This window comes from Malaclemys terrapin, chromosome 5, assembly GCF_027887155.1.
Source record: "Malaclemys terrapin pileata isolate rMalTer1 chromosome 5, rMalTer1.hap1, whole genome shotgun sequence".
Taxonomy (NCBI): Eukaryota; Metazoa; Chordata; order Testudines; family Emydidae; genus Malaclemys; species Malaclemys terrapin.
Window position 1 is genome coordinate 53,507,385 of NC_071509.1, and position 25,587 is coordinate 53,532,971.

At 40.4% G+C, this 25,587-nt stretch overlaps 1 protein-coding gene across 11 annotated transcripts in view; it reads left to right on the forward strand.

The window, feature by feature from the left end:
* The first annotated feature begins 207 nt into the window (after window positions 1-207).
* EXOC1 (exocyst complex component 1) overlaps window positions 208-25,587 on the forward strand; it is a 62,206-nt gene continuing 36,826 nt past the window's right edge. For 2 of the 11 annotated variants that reach the window (XM_054029348.1, XM_054029354.1), the window contains exons 1-10: window positions 208-337; window positions 8,953-9,086; window positions 10,908-11,038; window positions 15,187-15,346; window positions 16,371-16,391; window positions 17,703-17,890; window positions 19,483-19,710; window positions 19,874-20,006; window positions 20,185-20,294; window positions 21,592-21,645. In XM_054029348.1, coding sequence (XP_053885323.1) covers window positions 8,963-9,086; window positions 10,908-11,038; window positions 15,187-15,346; window positions 16,371-16,391; window positions 17,703-17,890; window positions 19,483-19,710; window positions 19,874-20,006; window positions 20,185-20,294; window positions 21,592-21,645 — 1,149 coding nt within the window. In that variant the 5' untranslated portion in view covers window positions 208-337; window positions 8,953-8,962. Of the gene's footprint in view, window positions 338-600; window positions 713-1,858; window positions 2,327-6,572; window positions 6,859-8,952; window positions 9,087-10,907; window positions 11,039-15,186; window positions 15,347-16,370; window positions 16,392-17,702; window positions 17,891-19,482; window positions 19,711-19,873; window positions 20,007-20,184; window positions 20,295-21,591; window positions 21,646-25,587 lie in introns of those variants that run through there. The other 9 variants (XM_054029355.1, XM_054029358.1, XM_054029357.1 and 6 more) reach the window with 7 other exon arrangements.

The following is a 25,587-nucleotide window of genomic DNA, read 5'->3' on the forward strand; positions in this document are numbered from 1 at the left end:
GGTGACCCAACAGGAGCCACGCCCTCTGCCGCCTGCCTGGGCTCCTATTGGCTCGCCCCATCGCCCTCCCCATTCCCTTGCCGAGCGCTGCGAGGACAGTGGTGACCGGACTGTTGCTCCCGCCCGCCGAGAGGGGTCGCTCTGTCCAGCGAGCGTCCCCGCAGTTGACTGCGGTGTTTCTGGGCCGCCCCAGTCACGTGACAGGAAGAGGAAGCCGCTGCGGTTCACTGTTGCGCGGCAGCAGTGGCTGCGGAGTTAGATGGGCCGGAGGCGGAGCCGCTGCGCCCTAAGGAGGAGACACGCCCCAGCCTTTGCGCCCACCTGCCCGGGCCCCGCGGTAAGGGGGAGTTGGCTCCGGTAACCCCGCTCTGTACAGAGACCGGGCAGCGCCGCCCCCTGCGGCTCTAGGTCCGAGCAGCCCCCGCCCCATGTGTGGTGCCCGGTCCCCGTCCCGGCGGCGTCGCCGCGCCTGGCTCTCTGGTCCGGAGGGGCGGCCCCGGCGCGCTGTGTAGTGACCCCGCCATGGCTCCCCTCTCCTCACGGCGGTGACAGGCACTGACCCCGGCCGGGCCCCGTGAGCAGAGGCCGGGGCTGCTGTTACAGGTGTCCCCTGGCACTGAACGGGGGTCGAGGGCCGCGGTCCCCGTCGGGCTAGTCTGACAGCGCGCTGCGCGGTCCGCCTCGCACCTTCCACACCAACAAGGAAAAATATGTAAGGAAACGGTGGTAAAAGCCAGCGGGGCCCGGGGGCCGCCGCGTACCTGACGTGGCTTAATGTCTATCTTAAGTGGACTGGATTTACTATTGTCCGTGTTTCTCTGTGTGAATTTCCCAGTTAACGGGAGGCAGGACGTTACTACTCATGTTGCAGTCTCGTGAGAGGACTCGGTCTGCACTGGGATAGGGCAGAGGCCGCTCCTGCTGCCTGCTCAGTGCCAGGTACAGGACATTCACTATGGGAGTTCAGTATAGGTAGTTGTCATGCTAGGGCGTAAGTTAAAAGCCAGGAACAGGCTGTTAATTATACATGTCATACACTCTTCTGCATATATCACAGAAGACATTCCTTGTTCCTGGGAAGGCATTCCTGTTAAATAGGCTATTAGTAACTTTCTCAGGGCAGGGACTGTCTCTTCTATTGTGTGCATACTGTCAGGGCTCAGTAAATAGACTTGTCTGACACTCACTTTGCTTATTGAAGGTTTTCCTTGTAGCTTTCGTTGTTGTGATATCTAAGTGCTTCGCAGGTAAATTAGATCTGTGAAGTGATGCCCTATGTGTCTTCATGTAGTCATCTGCTCTTCCTCTGTTCATCATAGGAGGCTCTCAATGGAAACTGTTCTAGTTATTTTAGGAAGGCTTTATCAGACTCTGGATTGGTCTCAGTTTCAGAGGAATCTTATGAGAGGAGATTAAAAAAACTTGGCTTATTTAATGTAGCAAAATGAAGGCTGAGTGGGGATATGACTGTTCTGTTTAAATATATCCAGGGAGACATAAGGTAGGAGAAGAGCCTTTTAAGCTAAGGGACAATGATGGAGCAAGGACATACAGATATAAACTGGCCATGAATAAATTCAGTTTGGAAAGTAGAATAAGGTTTCTAACCATCAAAGGAGTGAGGTTCTGGAACAGCCTCCCAATAGGAGTAATGGGGGCAAACAGCCTAACTAGTTTTAAGATGGAGCTTGATAAATTTATGAATGGGAGTATATGATGGGGTTGCCTGTGATAGCAGAGGACTAGATTCCGTAACCTGGGAGGGAGGTCCCTTCCAGTGCTATATTCCTAGCTCCTCTCAAAGCTTGTTACTGAGCCAAAAATGCTTTATCTCCAGTTCTCTCATACTTCATTTTAGGCTTTGTCAGATGCACTGTCTCAGAAGAGCACAGCTGTCTTGTTGGTACATATATGGAGATGAGATCTCTGATGTAGCTGGTCCTCCTGGCCCACTGACTACTTTGAAGATTGGGACCAAGGCCTTGAACTTGTAATAGAAGGTGGACTGTAAAGACTGTGGAAAGATTGGTGCACAGAGTTTATGTGCTTACCATTGGCCAATCTGACTGAAGAGAGAGGCTACAACATTCTGCACAAGTTGGAGAGTCTGTTACTTCCACTTCTAGCCCCAGATACAGGGCTTGTCTTCACTACCCATCCGGATCGGCGGTAGAAAATCGATCTTCCGGGGATCAATTTATCGCATCTCGTTGGGATGCGATAATCGATCCCCGAATCGACGTGTGTACTCCACCAGCCCAGGTAGGAGTAAGCGCCGTCGATGGGGGAGCTGCGGCGGTCGATTTGCTGCCGTTCTCACAGCAGGGTAAGTCGGATCAGCTATGTCGAATTCAGCTACGCTATTCCTGTAGCTGAATTTGCGTATCTAAAATCGATTTCCCCCCCCCAATAGTGTAAATGTAGCCACAAAGTGGCATTAATAATTTACTCCTGGGGGAATTCTGCTTCAAAAAATTAAAAATTCTGCATATTTTACTTGTCAAAATAACATAATATAATCATGCTGGTTTCAATTATTTTGGTAATTTATTTAAATTAAAATACAGTGGATGGAGAATGGGAATGGAGAGCATTGGAGGAAATCCCCAAACTTCCTTTGTCTAATAGTAATGTAGCTAGGCTTGACCCTTTATTTCTAGTTATTAGTCAACAAATATATGCAGCCATATGCTCAGTGTTACATCATAGGCAACTGAAGAGCAAGTGAGGGCTGGGGAGTCAAACTCACAATTTATATTGGCTACGGACTATCTCCAGAAAAGTCAGTAGCAAATAGTTCATGGAACATGTTTTGATAGGAAATGTTTTCAGTCCAAAAATTTAGACCAGTTCTAATCATTGAAGTACCATAAGCATTTATAAGCCATACTGTCCTTTAAAATACGACTCCTTTACCCCATTCTGGCAATGTAAAGGAGCCTTGAAACTTTTACACCTGTTTTATACTCCTGGGGGTTTCACAAAGACAACGGGAACAGTTCACTAAGAACAATTCACTAAGCAGGTAGACTGCTAACATTCTGCTCTGCCTGAGGGGACAGAGACTGCCCCACGCCTACCTCCTCAAAAACAACCCAAAGCCCTGCCCCTCCATGACGAGTGTGCGTAAGAGGGACAGTGTGTCTTTCTCTGTCACACACAAGACTGCCCAGCCCCTCTCCCTGGCGATGATTTATGTCTCAACTGGCTTGTCCAGACGCCCTAACTGACCTGCCTGTGCTGCTGGGGCTGGGGCACATGACCGCTCTCAAGGCTTCCCTTTGCTTCCCCATCAGAAGTCATTTTTCTGCAGAGAAGTAAAGAAATCTATGGGGGACATGAATTCTGCACACACGCAACGATGCAGAATTCCCCCAGGAGTAATCATTCTGGAAGTGATAAACTTGTGGATTTTTGTGGTCAAATCCTTGTCCAGAAGGAAAGGCTCCAATTTCTTAGCTTGATGAAGGTGGATTATTTTGCCACTGGGCATCTAGGTCTAGTGAAGAGTCTAGCAGGACTCAAGATTTTGCACCACTTTGAAGTGAAGAAAGTAGGGGCAGGCATCAGGAGAAGGGGAAGATGTCTCAGTTGTTCCTTCAAAGCAGTTCCCCTTTTCTGATCAGTGTTACTTTGGTTTTGCTTGAGTTGAGTTTGTCATCTTTTATTTAGGAGCATGTGTAGGCATCCTTCTGGTAGCATTGGTTGCATCTGAGGAAAATGATGATGTATAGCTGGATTTAATCTGGGTGGTGTTGGCAGTGGAGTCTATAGCATCTCACTAGACATTGATGTGATCTCACATACATATTGAAGGAGGGCTGTTCCTAGGAAGACTCTTTAGGCAAGATGATTATGGAAGAGAAACAGTTGCTGATTGCTACGTTACGTGCCTTTAGAGAGGAATGATGATTATTATTGACATTTATCACTGTAGTGCCTATGAGCCTGAGTCATGGACAAGGACCCCATTGTGCTAGGTGCTGTACAAACACAGTACAAAAAGACAATCCTTGGCCCAAGGAGCTTACAGTCTAAATACAAGACAAGAGACAACATATGAATGCAGACAGATGGAGTACAAGGAGACAGTGTTTGTCAGAGGGTGGGGATGGATGGCAGGAGAGAGATCACTTGATCATTACCTGTTAGTTTCACTCCCTCTGGAACACCTGGCATTGGTCGCTGTCGGTAGACAGGTTAGTGGGCTGGATTGACCTTTGGTCTGACCCAGTATGGCCATTCTTATGTTCTTATGAGACAATATTGGTCATAAGCTATAGTTACAGCACACAAGCACCCTGTAGTCAAAGGTTGTTCGTTTTTTGTTTTTTGTTTTGTAGGCATCACAGCAAGGGAGAGTTCTGAGGAGGGATTTGAAGGAGGATAATGGGGTAGCTTTTTGAATGTTTATGGTGAGCTCTTCCCAAGCACGAGGGGGAGTTATGCGAGAAAGCACAAAGGTGCTTATATGAAAACTTAACAAGTGAGTTATGGAGGCTGGCATCATGGGCCAATTGGAGGTGAGCATTGATAGCAAATGAAGGACAGGGTAGGATTGATTGTGAAGGGGGTTGGAAGTACAAATGTGCTGTTTGTTTGATATGCTAGAGGAGGGGGAGCCAGGGGAGGGATGTAAAGAGAGGTAACATTGTCTACATTGCGGTGCTGCATTGTCTTCTTTAGGTCTGTTGGGTTAACCACATTTTATAGTGAACTGCATGAAAAATTACAGAGAGGTCAAGTAGAATGAATATCCTATGTTTACTCGGCTGTCTACACTGGCTTCCAATAGAATACTGAGTCAGGTTCCAGGCACTCAATCTTCAAGGCATTAATGGTCTGGACCTAGCATATCTAAAAGATTGCCTAAAATTCTGAATTGAAGAAAGTGGTTCACAACTCCTCTTCTCAGGCACAATAGATAAAGTTTTTCAAATTCTCTCTAAATGCAGGAATTTGTTTTTAGGTGTTTCACAAAGTATCTGATGGGATATTTTATTCTTGAAGGGGAACTCACAATCTTGCAGTACCATGAAGATATCCAGTATTTAATTGACCTCGATCAACATCACATAATATTAAGGTTCACTGCATAAATGTGGTAACTGAGTGCAGGCTGAATTTTAGAGTGAAGGCAGTGGCTGGGACTATAATGAAGATTACTTTCATCTTGGCATTAGGCACCAACTTAAACTCTCGCTGAGGTCCAAAAGCAACATCCTGTTTGATATGAGATCTTAGAATCTCAGGATTGGAAGGGACCTCAGGAGGTCATCTAGTCCAACCCCCTGCTCAAAGCAGGACCAATCCCCAGACAGATTTTTACCCCAGTTCCCTAAATGGCCCCCTCAAGGATTGAACTCACAACCCTGGGGTTAGCAGGCCAATGCTCAAACCACTGAGCTGTTTGTTTGGACCTGTTCAAAGACTCTGAGCTATTTGAAAGAATATCTATCTATTTCTGGATCATTTGGATTCTGGGTCAAAGCCCATAAGCACTGGAAGTAAAAATACTGTTTTTCTTTTAATACACTACTCAATTGTCTAGTGGCATCACCAACAAAAGCAATATGTTGTTCTCATTGAACATTCAACAATAAAAGCTATTAGTATTTGTGTGTGGTTTAAAAAAAAAGAAATTAATGAAAAGCAAACTTGTTTGCAGCAGTAAGATGTTTAACAGTACAGAATGACTCTCTCTCTCTCTCTCTCTCTCTCTCTCTCTCTCTCTCTCTCTCTCTCTCTATATATATAATATATATATATATATATATATATGAGAAAGAGAGAGAGAGTCATTCTGTACTGTTAAACATCTTACTGCTGCAAACAAGTTTGCTTTTCATTAATTTCTTTTTATATGTATATATAAAGAAAGAAAGGTTATCATAATTCTTCTCCCCTGTCACATTACCATGAAGACAGACAAAAGTGAGTCGAACCATTAAAAGTTGTTTCAGATCGGTATATCTGGTATCTCTAGTCACTGGGAAACTAGTGTCGTTTCAAGTAACAGAGGGGTAGCCGTGTTAGTCTGAATCTGTAAAAGGCAACAGAGGGTCCTGTGGCACCTTTAAGACTAACAGAAGTCTTAAGACTAACTTCTGTTAGTCTTAAAGGTGCCACAGGACCCTCTGTTGCTTTTTAGTGTCCTTTCCTAATTCAGGAGAATTAGACAGCAAATAAAATGTCTGCTCTTTGAGTAGGTATCTGTGTGGATCCTAATCTAAGTGTGCATGCACCTCATGTGCGCAACATTGGAATTTTTGAAAAGGGGTATGAGCCAGGCCTGCACTATTTATGCCCTCATGCCCCATCATCCAAGGGCATAGAGGGCAGAGTGGCTGAAACCTTCCCTCAGTTCCATGTATCACCTGTGGCAGCAAGATGGAACAAGCAGTAACCACCCCACTACCCCTTAGCAGAATTCTCTCTTCTAGTTAGCTAGTGTTAATTACCAACAACTTCCCTTTTTAATTTTATTTTATTCCCCCCTCTCCTCCCCAAAAAAGATATTTTTAAAAATCTATTTTTGCCTCATTCTTTCTGCCAGTGCTTCAAGCCTAAACTGGGATATTCAAAGCCCTTGGACTTCAAACTATGCCCATGCTGAACAAACTCGGTCTGCTTACATGCTGCCCTAGCTGCTGCTGTTTTTGTCTTGGTGAGAGCCCGGTGTCACACCACTTCTCGGTGTGCCGTTCTCTTTGGACCAGGAGAAGAAAATCCAGGGATACTCAATTGAAGTTGTACCTTTTCGAACAATCGATAAAACAAACATAATTCCTTAAAGGGAATTGACGACCTACAAAGACATTGATCACAGATGCATCAGGAGCAGGTTGGGGCACACAGGTGGGCCACTTTTAGATACAATGAATTTGGTCCCAAAAGGACATGAATAAATATATATATCTTTTACAATTATGAGCAATCAAACTTGCATAGCATTCCTACCAATTCCAAAGAATTTCACCATGCAGGGTTTCAGACTATGTAATGTTATGTGTTAAAAATCAAGGTGTTGCCTATTGATCACTTCTTTGCCAGGAGGCAATCAAATTATGAATGTGGTACTGACAAAATGGGATAATCCTTAGCTGCTCTGCATCTTCCAGGTGTCAGCAACTATCTAGCAATCTGTTACCAACCACGTGTGGTCTCTGAAGAGCTCCACCATCATATCAATATTTCACCAGTGGGGGAATCCCATTATATGCCTGTTTGCCACAGAAGAGAACATGCACTGTCTAAGCTTATCGAAGGGAGACATGAGCCCAGGATCCTTCTTTGTACCATGGCATCAAGGTTTTGTTTGGATTTCTGCTGTTTGCCCTGAAACCCAGGCCGGTATGGCAAATCAGAGAGGATGCAGCCATGCTGATTCTGATAGCTCCATATTGGTTAAGATAATTCTGGTTACCAGTTCTCCTTAGGATGTCTGTTTAGCCTCTAATAGCACCTCCAGACTAGTATCTCAGACCCGAGGTCAGATACTTCACCCAGAACCAAAATTGTTACATCTGACAGACTGGATGTTGGCTGGTTGAATGATACTGACAGTTTGCTACAAGTTCAAGAAATCCTACTGCAAAGCAGGAAGCTCTCCATGAGGAAAACGTATTCCTCTAAATAGAAAAGATTTTTCAGTTTGGGCAGCTCAGTGCAACCTTGACCCGTTGAAGGTCTCTATATCTATAATCCTTGATTATATTTTGCGTTTAATTCCATTAAGGTATACCTTGCAGTGAATTTGGCATGCCCACCCCACGCATAGCTGATTCAGACAAAGTCAGTTTTCTCTCTATTGTATCCAGATTTTTAAAGGGGTTCCTTTATTTTCCTTACAAACTCATGGAGCCCCTCTTTGAACCTCTCTCTCAATTCTCTACGTGACTTTATTCTCAGGATGGCCTCTTTGTTGCTATTACATCAGCTACAAGGCTCAGCAAACTAACAAACTGTCATCACTACCCCTCACACAATATTCCACAGAGATAAGGTAGTGTTGAGACCTCATCCCAAATCTGACACAATTTTAGGAATAATCTATTAATCTCTCTTTCTTTCCAAAATCTCATTCTTCTCCACGGGAAAAAACAACTCTCCACACCTTGGAAGTTTCAAGGGCCTTGTTATGTTTTGATAGAACAAAGCCCTTTAGACAGACTTTTTGCTGCCATAAGTAGCATTTCAAAGGGGCAGGCTATTTTTTCCAAGAGAATACCTAAATGGATTACCCAGTGTATTTCAATCATGTGTTTGTAGGAAGAGGTGTACCAGCAATCAAAGAACAGAGGCTGCCTCCTCTGCATGCTTTAGAAATATTCCCCATATCTGAGATCAGCAAGACTGCTCTGTGGAGTAATCCCCTTTTGTTAAATCCTATGCCCTTGACCTGGCTGTAAGATCAGATGCCAAATAGGGCAGGGGTATATTTACAATCACTGTTTAGTAGTAGTTAGGAATCTTCAATCCCACCTTTCAAATGGGGACACTGTTTATTACTTTCATGATAAATACTCGAAGAAGAGAGAATGGTTACTGACTTTTAATAATGGCTACAGTTCTTTGAGATCTTTTCATTCATATGGATCTAATGAGTCATCCTCCATCCCCATTTTTTTGGCACCCCTTTTACCTGGGATTCTGAATTAGTGAGGGAACTGAGGGACAGTTGAGGCGGCTCTGCCTTTATGCCCTTGGTAGGTGGGAGTACAAGGGCATGCACAGTGCAGACAGGGCTCAATGGGCAGCACTGTTCAAAGATTCTGATATATGCATGAGGCGCTTGCATACATAGAGGGGATCCACGTAGATGACAACCTCTTGAACCACAGTTACTATCAAGAAAATACCGGTAACTGTTTTTTTGGTATTTAACCAGTTCATAAATGTGCTTGAACATTATATTGTATTCAGCATGACTTTTTTAAACCTGTTTTTCAGCTGAGAGAAAATGACTGCAATCAAGCATGCCTTACAGAGAGATATTTTCACTCCAAATGATGAACGTTTATTGAGCATTGTGAATGTGTGCAAAGCAGGCAAAAAGAAGAGAAACTGCTTTTTGTGTGCCACAGGTATGTATGTTGATTGAGAGACACAGCAAAGTATTTCTTTTCATTGTCTTTGAGTATTTTTCACTTTAAATATAACTCTTCATTTTACTATACTTAATTTCTTTAAGTGGCAACTGTTTTTCATGTCTCAGCCTGTTCCTTTCCTGTATAGAGAACATGTACTTCCATTTATTGTAAATGGATGGAATCAGTTATGGTATAGAGTGAAAATAAATTACTCATGTTTTCCTAACAAAAAAAGCTTTACTATTAAAGCCATGCTGGACCCTGCTCCAGGTATGCTCATAGAAGGAGGGCTTGTCAAGCCAGCCAGTGACCTGAGGATTTAGGGTTTAATTCCCCACTGCGGTTTAGAGGCAGGTAAGAATAACATTACTGACTGGGAATTATTTAAGTGAAGCATAGCTGTTTAAGCTCAACACCTTAAATAATGTTGGTTACTTTCAAAGGGAAGGGAAAGAGGCTGGGGTGTACTTATTAGAAGCTGGGGCAGGTAGCTCTGGGGAAATGTGAGTGCTGTCTTTTTGTGCTTTGTACTTTTGGTCCTTTGTTTCTGAGTTTAGTTGCAGGCCTTCCAAGCAGTAGAGGCTTTTGGCAAATTAATTTGGCCTAACTCAGAACCCTTGCAAACAAAAAAAACCCCATTTTACCTCTCTTCCTCCATAATAACCCTAACCAGAGAGGGCAATTTTATATTCAAACCTGATTCTCCAGTGATTGATTTATTTATTAACTCTATGTTCTACCCCAATCATGCAATAATGTAACTGTGGATACTGATTGGGCTACAGCAGGGTAGGCAACCTATGGCACATGTGCCAAAGCCAGCATGCGACCTGATTTTCAGTGGCACTCACACTGCCTGGGTCCTGGCCACCGATCCGGGGGACTCTGCATTTTAATTTAATTTTAAATGAAGCTTCTTAAACATTTTAAAAACCTTTTTCCCCCTGCACAATAAGCAGGAGGCTCCCGGGAGCAGCTCCAAGGCAGAGGGCAGGAGCAGCACATGGCAGTGGGGGGAGGGACAGCTGAACTGCCGGCAATTGGTAGCCTACTGGGCAGCTGCCGCACAGGGAACCTAGGAGAGAGGGGAGCTGCTGTGGGGCTGCTGGTCCTCCCTGGTTCCAAATCCCCACCAGCTAGTTGCAACGGGCTGCTCTTCCTGCAAGGAGTGGACAAATCAGGCAGCTGCCAAACAATGTCATAAGGGAGCATTGCACAACTTTAAATGCGCATGTTTCCTAATTGATCAGCAACGAAACAACATTAACCGGGGCGACTTTAAGTGGGGAGTTACTGTACCAATGTCGTAAGCTCTTTAGGGTAGGGACTATCTTTTTGATCTGTGTTTGTAGAGCACATAATGCAATGAGGTCCTGGTCCATAACTGGGGCTCGTAGGTGCTATGATCATACAAATGAATAATAACAATAATATATTATGTCAAGCCCATGTTTTGTGGGGAGTTTAATTAGGTTGTGTCAGTCTTTGGTTCTGTTTTACATTATAGCTGCTGCTTTGCTCTTTAAACTCATCACTTCATTTTAGGGCTACTATAAAAAAACAAATGAGGAAAAAATGCCTACATAGCACTGTAGCTGATTTTAGAAGTTATGCAGTGATACATATCTGTGTCTGAGATAAAAAATGAAGCCTGTGTCTGGAGGGATCCCTTTACAACAGATAGAAACTTTAAGCTCACTATCTGAAGGGGAAAATCGTTCAGAATCATAGATTCAAATGTAGATGAGAAGTTGACATTACTACTGGTTTAAAATAGCCTCTGCTCATTGCTGAAAGTAATTCTGTACTTAACAGTGACAACAGAACGTCCAGTGCAAGTAAATGTGGTCAAGGTGAAGAAATCCGATAAGGGAGATTTCTACAAAAGACAGACAGCGTGGGCACTTCGAGATCTTGCTGTTGTTGATGCCAAAGATGCTGTTAAAGTATGTATTTATTCATGTTTGTGTGACCTATGTTTACAATGTGTCTCCCTAACTGTATAGAAACTTTAAAAGTTTTTCATTCAGAGCTCTGTCGAGTCCAAGTTCACTTCTTAATTGTGAGCTACGCAAAGTTTAGATTCTAACATCACATGAGGGTTGGAAGCTGGGACGGCAGCCATCTGTCTATTTTGCTTGTACCCTAATCTGGCTTGCCCAAGGTTGTATCTGAACTCCAGTGAGGGGGAGCTAAGCCTGAGGAGCCAGCAGAGTATTCTCACTATCTATCAATAGTATTCTCAGTATCTATTCTACATAGTCTGTCAGAGGCATCTCAGATAGGTAGAGCTTGACTTGTTTGCAAGAATTTGTAAGAGAAGTACTACTTTTCCCCCCAATTTGAGTACTGTATAAAATCTTTATCCAGATTCAGGTCCCCTTGAAATGGACTGCCTTTGTAGAATGAAAGCATTACTGCTGATTTATAATTCATGCTAGGTTTTAAGTAATGCTTGTACCAGAAGGCACTTTGAAACCATGGGGATGAGCAATATATAAGAACCTAGATAGAGCTGTCTAAAACAAATAGTGTACATGGTAATGAGATACATTTTTATAAGCCATCCACAAGAAATGAGAACATTGACCCATCTATTGAAGAGTATATGACCCTGAGATATTTTGCCTCTTCATAAATCCTAGATTGTGCATGCCCAAAACAGTAACTTGGTTTTGGCCTGAAATTCATCTCTGTTCTGTAGAAGGTAACTTTTCATTCTTTCTATTAAGTATTTCATACCTCAGAACTTGTAACTGGAGATGGGAGTGGTGGAGACAAAACATGGCAAGTGTATACTAGAGCACTACATCAGCACAGCTGCACCGCTGTAGTGCATCTGGTGAAGATGCACTATGCTGATGGGAGAACGCTCTTCCATTGGCATAATTACTCCACCTCTGCAAGAGGCGGAAGCTATGACGGTGGGAGAATGTCTCCTGCCAACATAGTGCCGGTGTGGACAGCGCTTAAGTCAGTGTAACTTACATCGCTCAGGGAGGTGTCTTTTTCACACCCCTTAGTGACGTAAATTACATCGACTTAAGTGGTCGTGTAGACCAGCCCACACATTACTCATTCTTTCTTCCCTTTAATGTTCTGCCTATTGGTATTATATATGAATAATCCAAAAAGTTATTTAGATTTACTGGCTTGTAGAAGATTTCCGTCAAGAGTAGGGTGAATACGCTTAACTTTATTACTCCTGTAATATATGTTTAACACATGTGTTGGTTGTAACTTTTAAGAAAAGTAAAATTAAAAAGAAAATCTAAATTTAATTTAGGGAAATAACTTCCTTATGGGTCAGAGTTCCCCTAAAACTATTGTTTCTATCAAGGCTTTTCTTTCAGAGCAGTTTACTCAGTGGAACCTAATATGTCTCTGATGTATGTGTTTTCTCTACGTATGTCATACTTTATAAGCTATTTATAAATAGCTTATAAAAACTATTAAAAAAAATTATGGTTGCAAAGTCAAGCACCCAAAAGTTAAGAAAAGCCAGAATTAACATTGCCTGTGCACCTTTAATTCAGCTCCCTTGTGGGAATGCATTATAATAATACTTTTAATTACAGGATCATACACTACTTTTTTTCCACAGGACCCTTGCCTTTCACATTGCACATCATCTATAATGCACAACACCCATAAAATTGTGTGTGTACACACATTTTTTATAATGCATCATTAGTCATCACACTTAGCAGCTCATACTGATGAGGCAACTGAGATTCTTTTACAGTGCTTTGTGAAGCACTATACATGAAGATTTCATTTCCCATCATGTCCAGTTTCATGTGCCAATTGCTTGTAGGAGAAACATTAGCAGCAATACAAGTAATATGTCGTGGTAAATGCTAGTCTAATTTGCACAGAATGTATAGCATTAAAAGGATATGAAACTTTCACTGGAGGAAAGGTGGGTATTCTAAAGTCCTTAGTCTGATTTAAACTCCATAGTCTATGGTCAGTGCAGTTGATGCTGGATATACAAGTGGCTAATGAAAGGAAGCTTTTAATCAAGTTTAATCAAGGCCTCACCTCAGTCTCTGGAAAAATCATGGAGCATGTCCTCAAGGAATCAATTTTGAAGCACTTAGAGGAGAGGAAAGTGATCAGGAACAGTCAGCATGGATTCACCAAGGGCAAGTCATGCCTGACTAACCTAATTGCCTTCTATGATGAGATAACTAGCTCTGTGGGTGAGGGGAAAGCAGTGGACATGTCATTCCTTGACTTTAGCAAAGCTTTTGATACAGTCTCCCACAGTAGAGACTTAAAGAAGTATGGGCTAGATGAATGGACTATAAGGTGGATAGAAAGCTGGCTAGATCATCGGGCTCAATGGGTAGTGATCAATGGCTCCATGTCTAGTTGGCAGTCGATATCAAGCGGAGTGCCCTAAGGGTTGGTCCGTGGTCGGGTTTTGTTCAATATCTTCATTAATGATCTGGAGGATGGTGTGGATTGCCCTCTCAGCAAGTTTCCAGGTGACACTAAACTGGGAGGAGTCGTAGGTACGCTGGAGGGTAGGGATAGGATACAGAGGGACCTAGACAAATTAGAGGATTGGGCCAAAAGAAACCTGATGAGGTTCAACAAGAACAAGTGCAGAGTCCTGCACTTAGGACAGGAGAATCCCATGCACTGCTACAGACTCGGTACTGAGTGGCTAGGCAGCAGTTCTGCAGAAAAGGGCCTAGGGGTTACAGTGGACGAGAAGCAGGATATGAGTCAACAGTGTGCCCTTCTTGCCAATTTGGGGCTGTATAAGTAGGAGCATTTCCAGCAGATCGAGGGACGTGATCATTCCCCTCTATTCGGCATTGGTGAGGCCTCATGTGGAGTACTGTGTCCAGTTTTGGGCCCCACACTACAAGAAAGATGTGGAAAAATTGGAAAGAGTCCAGTGGAGGGCAACAAAAATGATTAGGGGGCTGGAGCACATGATTTATGAGGAGAGGCTGAGGGAACTGGGATTATTTAGTCTGCAGAAGAGAAGAATGGGGGAGGGGATTAGATAGCTGCTTTCAACTACCTGAAAGAGGATTCCAAAGAGGATGGATCTAGACTGTTCTCAGTGGTAGCAGATGACAGAACAAGGAGCAATGGTCTCAAGTTGCAATGGTGGAGTTTTAGGTTGGATATTAGGAAAAACTTTTTCACTCGGAGGGTGGTGAAGCACTGGACTAGGGAGGTGGTGGAATCTCCTTCCTTAGAGGTTTTTAAGGTCAGGCTTGACAAAGCCCTGACTGGGATGATTTAGTTGGGGATTGGTCCTGCTTTGAACAGGGGGTTGGACTAGATGACCTCCTGAGGTCCCTTCCAACCCTGATATTCTATGATTCTAAGGCAGTGTTCTCATTGGTGGGTGCAACAAGATAAATGTAATAATAAAATTGAAATTGTTTACTTTCTGTAAGTGACTTATTACATGGAAAAGTAAAACCCCAGTTTGCAATTTTTTTATAGATGCAGCTGATTGTTTCTCTATCCACCAGTGCTCAAATCCTACAGTGATGGGTGCAACTACAAATCTCTAAAATGCAGAAAATAGTTCCATAGTTCTGCTCAAGATGCAGTAACGGATGCGCTCCGATTGTATTGGGGCAAGGATCAACTGTATGCTTTCCTGCTGGTTCCATTGCTGCTTCTGGTGGTCAGAAAGATAAGACAGACAAGGCCTAGGTCATTTTGATTGCACCACCTTGGGCAGATAGTACTAGTAAATGAATCTCCAAGATCTGTCACAGGAGTCTTCATATCTTATGAGAATGTCACCAGATCTAGTTCAAGAAAATGGTTTTGTTCTTCATGCCAATCTGTAATCTCTTTACCTGAAGGTCTGAATTATGCTTTCCACCCACACAGTCTGTTTTGGAATATTTACCTGAAGTCTCTGAGCCTCTCCTTGATCAAAGTACACTTGAATGCCTGCTATCTCAGCACACCACACATAGTTGACAGCTGTAAAGCTTCCATCTGTCCTACCATCAGACCACTTTTTTTAAAAACTAGAAACTGTCATTCCACTATTCAGAGAATGAGTTGTAACTGATGAGCCTGATGAGTTTTCTCTTGTCTTTTGCAGGAAAATCCTGAATTTGACTTGCATTTCGACAAAGTGTACAAATGGGTTGCCAGCAGCACAGCAGAAAAGAACACTTTCATTTCATGTATCTGGAAACTGAACCAGAGATATCTTAGAAAGAAAATTGACTTCGTAAATGTTAGTGCCCAGCTTTTGGAAGGTAACGTTCAATAATGGTGGTGGGTTTTTTTGTTTGTTTTTTTTAACTAACTAACCTTTTTTTTATTTTTTTTTTAAACTTGGTAAAAGATATTCACTAAAGTGTATAAAAAGCAAATGCAAGGTCTGGTTTTAGAAAACGAATTAATTCAATTAATGGTCTTAAGAACTATATCTATCCAAATTTACCACCCTATTGGTAAAGATACTTGTTCATTTGAAGCTATGTTTTGGGGGAAAGCAGGTTCACTATTCTAACAAATAGAACAAGACATTTTCTACAAATGAAACAGTCTGTATGCTGGAGATACAGAATAATTAGTGAATATTAAAATATTCACTAACTCCCTAACACAATAAAGATAATGTGTAAGGGTCTATGTAGTAAGTCTAAGAAGAGGAGAACTCTGTTCATTCTGGCATTTAACTTCCCTTTGTGCAGTTGTATATAAATCTTACTGTGTTATACAAATGTGTGTAAACTTCATTTTTTGCATTTGTTTAGGATTATTCCAGGGTAATCTGACACTCTTTTTTATATAAATCTTGGAATGCCTTTGTAGGATTTAATTGCATGTAATGACTAATCAATTGTCTTTGAGCAGTCTTTGATGTATCAGACTAACAGGAGTAAACTTATTCTGTATCATAATAACATGAGTAAAACTGTAAAAGGCTAAATCATTTAGATGGCTAGAATCTAGTATAAATTGCAGTGAAATGACACTTCATAGATTGATTTAATCAGAAATGGCAGAAGTCATATGCTAGTATTAAACAATTAAAATGACTTGTGTAGGTACACTTGAATTCAAGTCATTAGACTCAAGGGGAATTTACAGGTGAAAAACTCCTTGAGAAACCTACTTTTTTAATGTTGAACTCGAATTTTTCAAAACCTTGTGATGTTGTAACATTCAACCTTGTTGCCATTTAAAAAAGCACACACACAATGTTCATACTCTGCTTAGCTAATATTCTTTGCTTCCTTTCCTCTGCTTTTTTCACACCTTTTTATTCTCCAGAACTACCTAAAGTTGCAGAAGGTGCGTAACACCTTTTCCTTTATTCTTTTGTGTAATGATTTTTTTTGTAATTAAGTTGTTTTGTTCTCTTGAAATAATTCATTGAATATCTTTTCAAATTGCTAGAGAAAGCAAGTTCCAGGTGTGTGATAGAAGGTGTATGGGACTACATTAATGTCTTTTATGTTTTTTTAATCACTCTCTTCAAACTGTTTTCATAAGCTTACTATTGTGACAGCAAAAGAACACTGAAACCTGTGGCAGATTTCAGCTAATATTTGTCTGGATTTTTTTTAATCAATGTCTTAAGGTGTAATCCTCATTTCCTTCATTGTTTCCTGTTCCTGTGGAAAATTTCTGTTGAGCATCAACTTCACTTTTACTCAGTGAATTCAGTTTCTATTTATAGAACAATTTTTTCTTCTATGAATTACTCTTAGCTTATTTTAGAGGCAGAGAGAAAGATTTACAAAAATGAGTGCCTAAGGTTGGGCTCCTAAATGCTAAATAAGTGGCTTGATTTTGGGTGGTGGGAGGGCAGCTGTCTTGGTCGGCTCCACTGGATTTTACTTAGTGAGCTCTGAGATGTGTTGGGGGGAATTGTTTACATCTACCTGTGAACTGAACCTTGACACTTAATGGCTGGTAAAGGCCAGTATGGGAGGTTTGAGACCTATTATTCATGATTGTGAAAGTAGGATGTGGCCCTGACAAAGAAACAATCCCTTGACATTAACTATCTTGCCAATTACTACCCTTTATCTAATTTTCCATCGTGGGTAACAGTGAGTCCCCTTGCTTCTTGAACTCATAAGTGGCCTCCAATTTGTTTTAGTGTTAAGGTGGAGATATCATCTGTAGTTGGTGAGCTTCTCCTAGCAGTCTACATAGGTAAAAGCCTGGCTGCATCTGCTAACTGTATATGAGCAGTCTTCAGTAGCAGTGACCATGAGGCTTTCTTGACTTGCTTGTGGAATTGGGTAGGAATGAATTGGGAATCCCTTGTGATGTGTTACTGAAATTCTCCAAACTTTCTTTGGTATGAAGGTTTAACTTTGGCACTTATCCCTAAAACCCTACAAAAGATTTTGAAGTAAATATAGGGCTTAGCCTGCATGCATGCTTGTTTGTTTTTATATTGTATTGTTTTTGTATTGTGTGTTTCCTTTCCTCTGTTTGATGTGGCCTTGTCTTTTAGTCAAGTCTAATCTATTTTTGTTTAAAGGAGGTTGAATTATCTATCTCCCTTTAAAATGGTAGCACATTTTCCTGTTTTTTTATTACAAAAATGAATTCATTGTGGGCTTTCTTTCCCCCCCTTCCCCTCATAAGAATCTGTTCCAAGTGGAGAAAATCAGAGTGTAGCAGGAGGAGATGAAGAAGCTGTGGATGAGTATCAAGAGTTAAATGCAAGAGAGGAACAGGACATTGAAATAATGATGGAAGGCTGTGAATATGCCATTTCTAATGCTGAAGCCTTTGCAGAAAAGTTATCTAGAGAGCTGCAGGTGTTAGATGGGGTAAGGATTTTTTTAAATTATATAATGAATTAGCATACCTTGTGAAACTCAGTGCATTTTTGCACATATGACAGTATAATTTAACTAGTAGCTGAAAGTTCAAGCTATTGCACAGGTGTAATTCATAAAAATGTGGTGTTTTTTTGTTTTGTTTTTTAAATAGGCCAAAAATGGCTAAGAACTTAAATCGTATGGTACCAGACCACGAATCCCAGTGATAATTGAACCTGTTTATATTCTAAACAAAAAGAGCTCTTAACAATGCTTGTAGCTGCTTCCATCTCATCATGTTGATTCAACAGACATTCTTGGCTTCAGAGTGACACACAGAGACACAATCCTGAAATCTTATTATATAGACTTCTGCTTTATGCATTTGTTACATTTTATATTTGTCTGAACTCGTACAGTGCATTCTAAAGTAGAGGCTAAAGAAAGAGTATCATGCATATTACAGTTAACTGGATACATATATTGCTATCTTTGTGCAGAAGAATTGCATGTTCACTAGTACCTATATTAAAGAACTTTAAAGCCATTTCTAGGCCTTCTGAAATGAGCTGAATGGACTTCAGGTGAAGGATTGAGAAGGAAAAGGAAGGCATTCTAGAAGACGTTTTCGTCTCCCAAAAAACAAATGAAGGAAAAGTGAGATCCATAAATATATGTTTAGTAAACCAACTATGAAATATGTAAATAGACTAATAAAAAGATAAATTGTGATAAGAGTTCTCTGTAAAATGAGAACACTATAAAATAAATTGAGACAATAACAGAGGTGTTAACTTTTAAAAGAATATTCCGCTCACCTTAGGATAGGGTGACAAGCACTGTCAACTAGGAGATTTGGATTAATGCCACAGTATTGCAGAATTGGACTGACTGATCTTTGACAGTAACTTATTTAAAAAACAACAACAAACTGCCAGTGCTTTGTCACATAGTGAACTTAATGAAAGTGGGGCTGACTCAGTGATTCCAATATTTTTGCAGAACAGACAGCTTTTAACTAGTTAAACTATATTTTTGCCTTAAGCTTGAAAGTTTTTTTTTTTCCTGGATGGGGTTGATTTATGTAGAAACACGGTTGAATTGCCAATTAAACAGTTTCCCTAACTCCAGCTTTCCGTAGGGCAAAATCATAAAATATTCATCACAGGGACCAAAGTGTTAAAATTATTCTGTGACTACAGCCTTTGCATGCTGACTAATATTAGAATACTGTGAAAATTAGAGCAAAACTTTATTCTTTTTTTATAAGAAGAGGATTCCACACACTGCCATGGCCTAAGGCACCTACTCTGTGGTCATAGGTTTCAGAGTGGTAGCCGTGTTAGTCTGTATCAGCAAAAAGAACAAGTACTTGTGGCACCTTAGAGACTAGCTAATTTATTTGGGCATAAGCTTTCGTGGGCTAAAACCCACTTAAAATCTTAATTCTTTAACATAATTGAAATTGGAGAAAGCCAGAACAACCTAACATTTTGGCAGGTACAGTATTTGATAGTCATGAGGGTGCCAGTTAAAAAAATGTATAAAATTGTTATTCACAATCAGGCTATAAAGTGATTAACTAACTATTTGCCCTGCAGGCAAACATCCAGTCAATCATGGCCTCTGAGAAACAAGTGAACATCCTGATGACGCTGCTGGATGAAGCTCTGAAGGAAGTGGATCAAATTGAGCTGAAGCTGAGCAGTTATGAGGAAATGCTACAGAGTGTAAAAGAGCAAATGGATCAGATCTCAGAAAGCAACCACCTAATTCATCTCAGCAACACGAATAATGTGAAGCTGCTGTCAGAGATAGAATTCCTAGTTGTAAGCATGTTAATTGTGGCCTGAAATCTGAGATCTTTTGTATCGAGAAGTAACTATTTTTAGAAGTGTCTTATAATATCAGTCTTCTTCCAATAGAATAGCATGAAACTAAACTTTGAGCCAGTGCTTTGCTTATATACTGTACTTGTATGTTATCTTTTAGAATCATATGGATTTGGCAAAAGGTCACATAAAGGCCCTCCAGGAGGGGGATCTGGCATCTTCTCGAGGCATTGAAGCCTGCACTAATGCAGCTGATGCCCTTTTGCAGTGTATGAATGTAGCTCTTCGACCAGGTAAAGCTTTTATTAAATAAAATAAGGGAAAAAGTAACACTCTCATTGTTACAGTAGTACCTCTCCTGTCAGTTTTTTAGATCGTTTTTCCACACATAGGGAATCTTGCCCTGTAGCTTCTTCCACTCCTAACAAAAAAACATACAAGTCTTAAAATATTTTCTGTTGTGATTTTTAGGACATGATATGCTTTATGCAGTCAAACAGCAACAGCAGCGGTTCAGTGACCTACGTGAACAATTTGCACGAAGACTTGCCAGTCATCTGAACAATGTGTTCGTTCAGCAGGTAATTTATGGTACTTCACTTCTTTAATCCATATGTTTGCAGCTAGATGGCCTTTTTGAAAGCTTTGAAAACAAACCATCATAAAATTTGATGTGATTAACTGAAATCCAAGCACATTTTCTGATCCACATAATAACTTACCTGACTTTGACACATCTATTTACAATAGTCTAATAAGTATGTATAATACTCAATTCAAGTACAGAGATTTCTAATGGTCTCTAACAACTAGATGCCACGGAAATAACCGTCTATACGTTTTTGCACAAAATGATCTATATTAAGTTTGACATGTACCTTAAGGTTCAGGTTTGTGATATAACCGTAGTAATTTATTTTAGCCTTAAAGTTCGATAGCTAAAACAACAAAGAGCAATAGTCAGTGAGAGCCAGACTGAATATTAAAAGGTGGACCCTTCCCTACCACAGAAGGGCCCATCTCCACTACAGATATAATTGCATCAAGGAAACTGTATTATGATTGTTTGCAAATCTATGGTTATGCCGCTGTTCCAGTTCATGTAGCTTGGTTACAAAACATGGCTGAATTTCAGTCTCTGCAACAAATTGTAATTATGATATAAGCATGGATTTGGACATAAGGTAAATAGGCTGCCTGATACGATTGTATTTGTAGTAGGGATGAGTCCTACACAATTTAGTAGGGAGCAACAGAGGGTCCTGTGGCACCTTTGAGACTAACAGAAGTACTGGGAGCATAAGCTTTCGTGGGTAAGAACCTCACTTCAGATGCATCTGAAGAAGTGAGGTTCTTACCCACGAAAGCTTATGCTCCCAGTACTTCTGTTAGTCTCAAAGGTGCCACAGGACCCTCTGTTGCTCTTTACAGATTCAGACTAATACGGCTACCCCTCTGATACAATTTAGTAGGACTTTGATCTAGATATTTCTTGTAGTGGAGCAAGTGGCATACTCCCAGTTCTGTAGTTGAATTGTTCTAAAATTATAAGTGAAGTAACTTTTTTAAATCTTACAATATGGGTGGAGGAGGCTTGAATTGAGGACTTGTAGAAGGTGTTGGATTAAAGTGTTTATAGGGCTAGTTCCAAGGAGAGAAGACTAAAAATCTCTTGTTTTTGCAATTCTGCAGGGGGTTTTTGTATGGACTTTGCAGCAAGTAGAATTGTCTTGATGTGGTTTTGATCCTTGTTTTAAATGATTGAGAATTCATATTGTGCTGAGATTGTTTCCTGTGTGGGGTTGTGTGGTTTTTTTAGCACCTTTCAATTTTCAACACTTTTTTTTTTTATTATTCCTGTATTTTATCTCCAATTAGTTTGCTCAGACCCTTCTTCAGCTCTATAACAGGTCCTACTATCTTTCGGTTTCTGTGAGTACATCAGGTTTGATTCAAGCTTCTCTAATTTTATTTTGTTTTTAAAAGCTTGCTAAATCTAACTAGCAGTTGCAACTTTGGCTTCCTAAATCGGAAACTTGCCTTTACTGGTTGCAGGGTATAAGGGCTCCTCCTCCAATGTTCATATCAGCACTCAAGCTTTGTGTGTCTGTTAGTGGACAGACAACATTCACATGGCCTCTGAAGCATAACTAAGGCGGTGAAGTGACAAGTTGCATGAAGAAAACTTTTATTACATTTGCCACAAAATGAAAAGGTTTGTGCATAACCAATATAAACAGCACCAAACAAAAAAAGCAGGCTGAGATGCTAACTAATAGTTCTTCTAGGTATTGCAGAAAATGAAGAATTTTTCCAAATAGTGTAATGCAGGATAATCTCACGAGCACATGGCATTCCATTTGGCAGTGCAGGTCCTCCCTGTAATGGCAAGTATTTCTCTACTCTGTAAAAGAATAACTTGCTGGATCTGCTTTGAATTGTCATTGTTAGCTTTTGCTCTTTCTAAATTTTTTTACCCTCCCTTACATTTAAAAAAAACCCAAATCTGTGGCACCCTACTTCTTCATCTATCAGTGTATCTAAATGAACAGGTAGGACTTGAACACCATTGTCTCTATGTAAATGGTTCTCATTAGTGAAGCTGGAAAGTTGGATTTGCTGGGCAGTGCAGTAAGAGGATGGTTGTGCATTTAAGTGCAGATTTATTGAGAACTTGCTTTTATAATTTTATGCTCCTGATGATGCTTTTTTATAAAAGTTTAGAGAGAGTTAGCTGTTCTTACTACAATGTAATATACCTCTACCCTGATATAACGCGCCCCGATATAACATGAATTTGGATATAACGTGGTAAAGCAGCGCTCCGGGGGGGCGGGGCTGCGCACTCCGGCGGATCAAAGCAAGTTCGATATAACGCAGTTTCACCTATAATGCAGTAAGATTTTTTGGCTCCCGAGGACAGCGTTATATCGGGGTAGAGGTGTATATTGGTTACATTCATCTGCTATATCACTTAGCTAAACCATACTGTTGTTTCATACTGGAGGAAACTTCAGAGGGAGGATATATAAAAAACAGTAAACTTACTCAGCCAGTCATCTTCTTTGTTACCTTTGCAAAGATTTCTAATCTTTGTGCCTGGATAAGTGCTGACACCAGTCCAGTTTCTTCTTTTGCTTAATCCTTCAGTGAAGACATTGTGAGGGTGCAAACTCAAAATCTGATGTCTCATTCAGCAGAATTGAGTAATTTCACTACAGGTTCAAGTAGGAAAAGCTGATGGACTGGGAAGGAATATGCCCTTGTTTAAACTCTCATCTTCAAATGTAGCAGCAGCAACAACAAATTATACTTTAAATTTAGCATGTTGACAGTATGAAAGTCTGTTGTGTCAAAGGTATTGGCTTATAAAATGGCATACTGTCTTACTAGGCAGTTGGATGAATTGAATGCAGAATTTAATGTATTTGAAAAATGTCTCTAACTGGCGCATTTTCTCTTGTCTTTAACATCTTGTTGAGAGTTGCACTTTTTGTTTAGAATTACTTGTGTGATTTATTTGAATTTCTCATGTAGGACTTTCCTTGTTTCATTAAGAAGCAATCCTGAACTAGAAAAGGCAAGTGTGAAAACATGAAGCAGTTCAGTGTTCTGCTCATACATACAATCGTCAGCTGAATTTATTTAGACATGATTAAGGGAGAATAAACTCCAATGGATTTATCCAAGCTTAGATATCTTAACCTTGAACTGTAATGCAGCTTGTTTCATTTTAAAAACAAAGTTTTATGTAACAGTGCATTCACATATATTTTTATTTTAAAAGAATCAAACAAGAAATTCTAGAAATCTGTTGACATTTTAAACAGAAAAATGCAACTCCAGATTAGAGCTCATTGCATTTGCAAAAAGTCTGCAGTTACTATTGCTAACATTCAGCAGTTGATATAGTTAAACATTTACTTGTCTGTGTTCTAATCTTATCATGTTTTCTAAACTTGTATTTTATTTAATAAATTATCTGTAACTTTAGGATGTTATCAGGTTCTGTTAGTAAGGAAAACATAAATCAGCTGGCTTTCTTCTTTTGAAACAGTCCTTTTGATAAAAGTTTGCAGTGCAATATGAAGACAAAAAAACAGTGTAATTTTGTGCTATGAATGTATCTAGTGGCAGTACACTGAACCAGAGGTGGTACTCCTTTTTATGTGGCATTTTTGGAGAAAAAACACCTCTTGGTTCTGGGCCCCTAGATACTAGAATTTAAACAAACTGGATGTCATTTGGAGTAGAGCAACAGAAAAAATTAAGATGGGGGGATTGACTTGGAAGGAAAAATAAGTAGAACAAAGTTAACTTTGCTAGACCATGGCTAAAGGGTGAACATGAACAACTGTAACTATGTGAAGAATGCTAATACCAAGCAGAGAGGGAAATTCTTTGAAGTGGTACAAGAAGGGAATGAATTGGAATTATGGGATGAAATAAGCAAAGGAAATTTTGGCTGAATGTCTGAGAATGTCCTAACAATAACATCAAGTAAATTGTACAGAAGTCTTGCAAAAGAAGTGATGGAAGCCCCAATAGTTGAGTCTGGAACAAAACAACTGAAATACATATTGTAGGAAACAAGGCTGCATAGTAGGAGGATGAAATAGATGACTACGAGGTTTTCTGTATTGAATTTCTATGAAAAGCCTATCTTAAAAGGGGTGGGTAGCATCAAAGAGCAATTAAGAATATTTTGCTGTTACTGAACTAATATACAACCTTTTAACAGTGTTAACTCCCTAACAAATAGGAAGATAATTACTGCTGTTGATATAATGTATTACTTACTCTTATTTTTTAAGCCTAGCTGATCCCTGTTTTTTTTGTTTTAAATAAATATGCAGCAATAAAGACAAACAATACATGCATACTATGACCACAAAGATCACACTTTCTCCTCATTCGGCAGGGGTGACTCAAGTGTGGCCTGTGCCCCTCTGAGCTTATACCAAGGTGTGGCCTGTCTCCTGCAACTCTCAAGGTCACTAGTTTGCATTTGGTAAAGTCAAATGTCAAGGTTTCAGTTGGGTTTTAGAGAAAAAAATAATTTATCTGTTTGTGTGAACTTACTCTTTGCTGGGACAAATAAGAAAAGTCTCTCAGGCTAGGAATCATTTTAATGTAATCTGCTACCTCATGCTGTATCCCAAATTGGATGTCGTTTTCTTTATCATTCTGATTCTGAAAAAGGGGGCTGTAATAATAATAAAAAATCATAGTTTGACTAGTTTGTCTAAAGCATTTTAAATACACTGAATTGTTCGGATTGCAGTGTTTAGTTAGGGTTATTTTTCAATTAATGTTTATATGGAATGTCCAGGTTTAAGTCTCTTAATAGGTGTCCATGACTATATCACAGTTGAAAACTACAAAGATTTTGAGTTCTACACACTTCTTTTACATACATTGGACCTAATTCCCAAGTGTCTGAACTGTACTTGGTACAGTGGGAAATGGCCATGGGGGAAGATGGCCCTAAGTCATCTTTTTTGTTTCTGTGTTCTAGGTGCCAAACTGGCATCCCATGTAACTTAAAGCAGCCTAATGGCTGCTCTAAACTACACAAACTAAAATAATCTTCTTAGGACCACCCTGCCAAATGGTCACCCCCATCCCACCTCTGACCTGCTCTAGAATGCCCCTATATTTGGAGAGAGTGGCTGACAGTGGTTTAAGCTGACCTTTACACTACTCGAAAATTCCGTTATGTCACAGGAATCACTGGCTACCTAACCAGGGCAGTTTTGTGCCCTTTGCACTGCCAGAAAAGCACAAAAGTTATAGATCTGAGGGCCAAGATCTGGCCCATAGATTAGTTGTGAACCAGAGGAAAATTTTCCTCCTGCATAGTGCATCATAGCA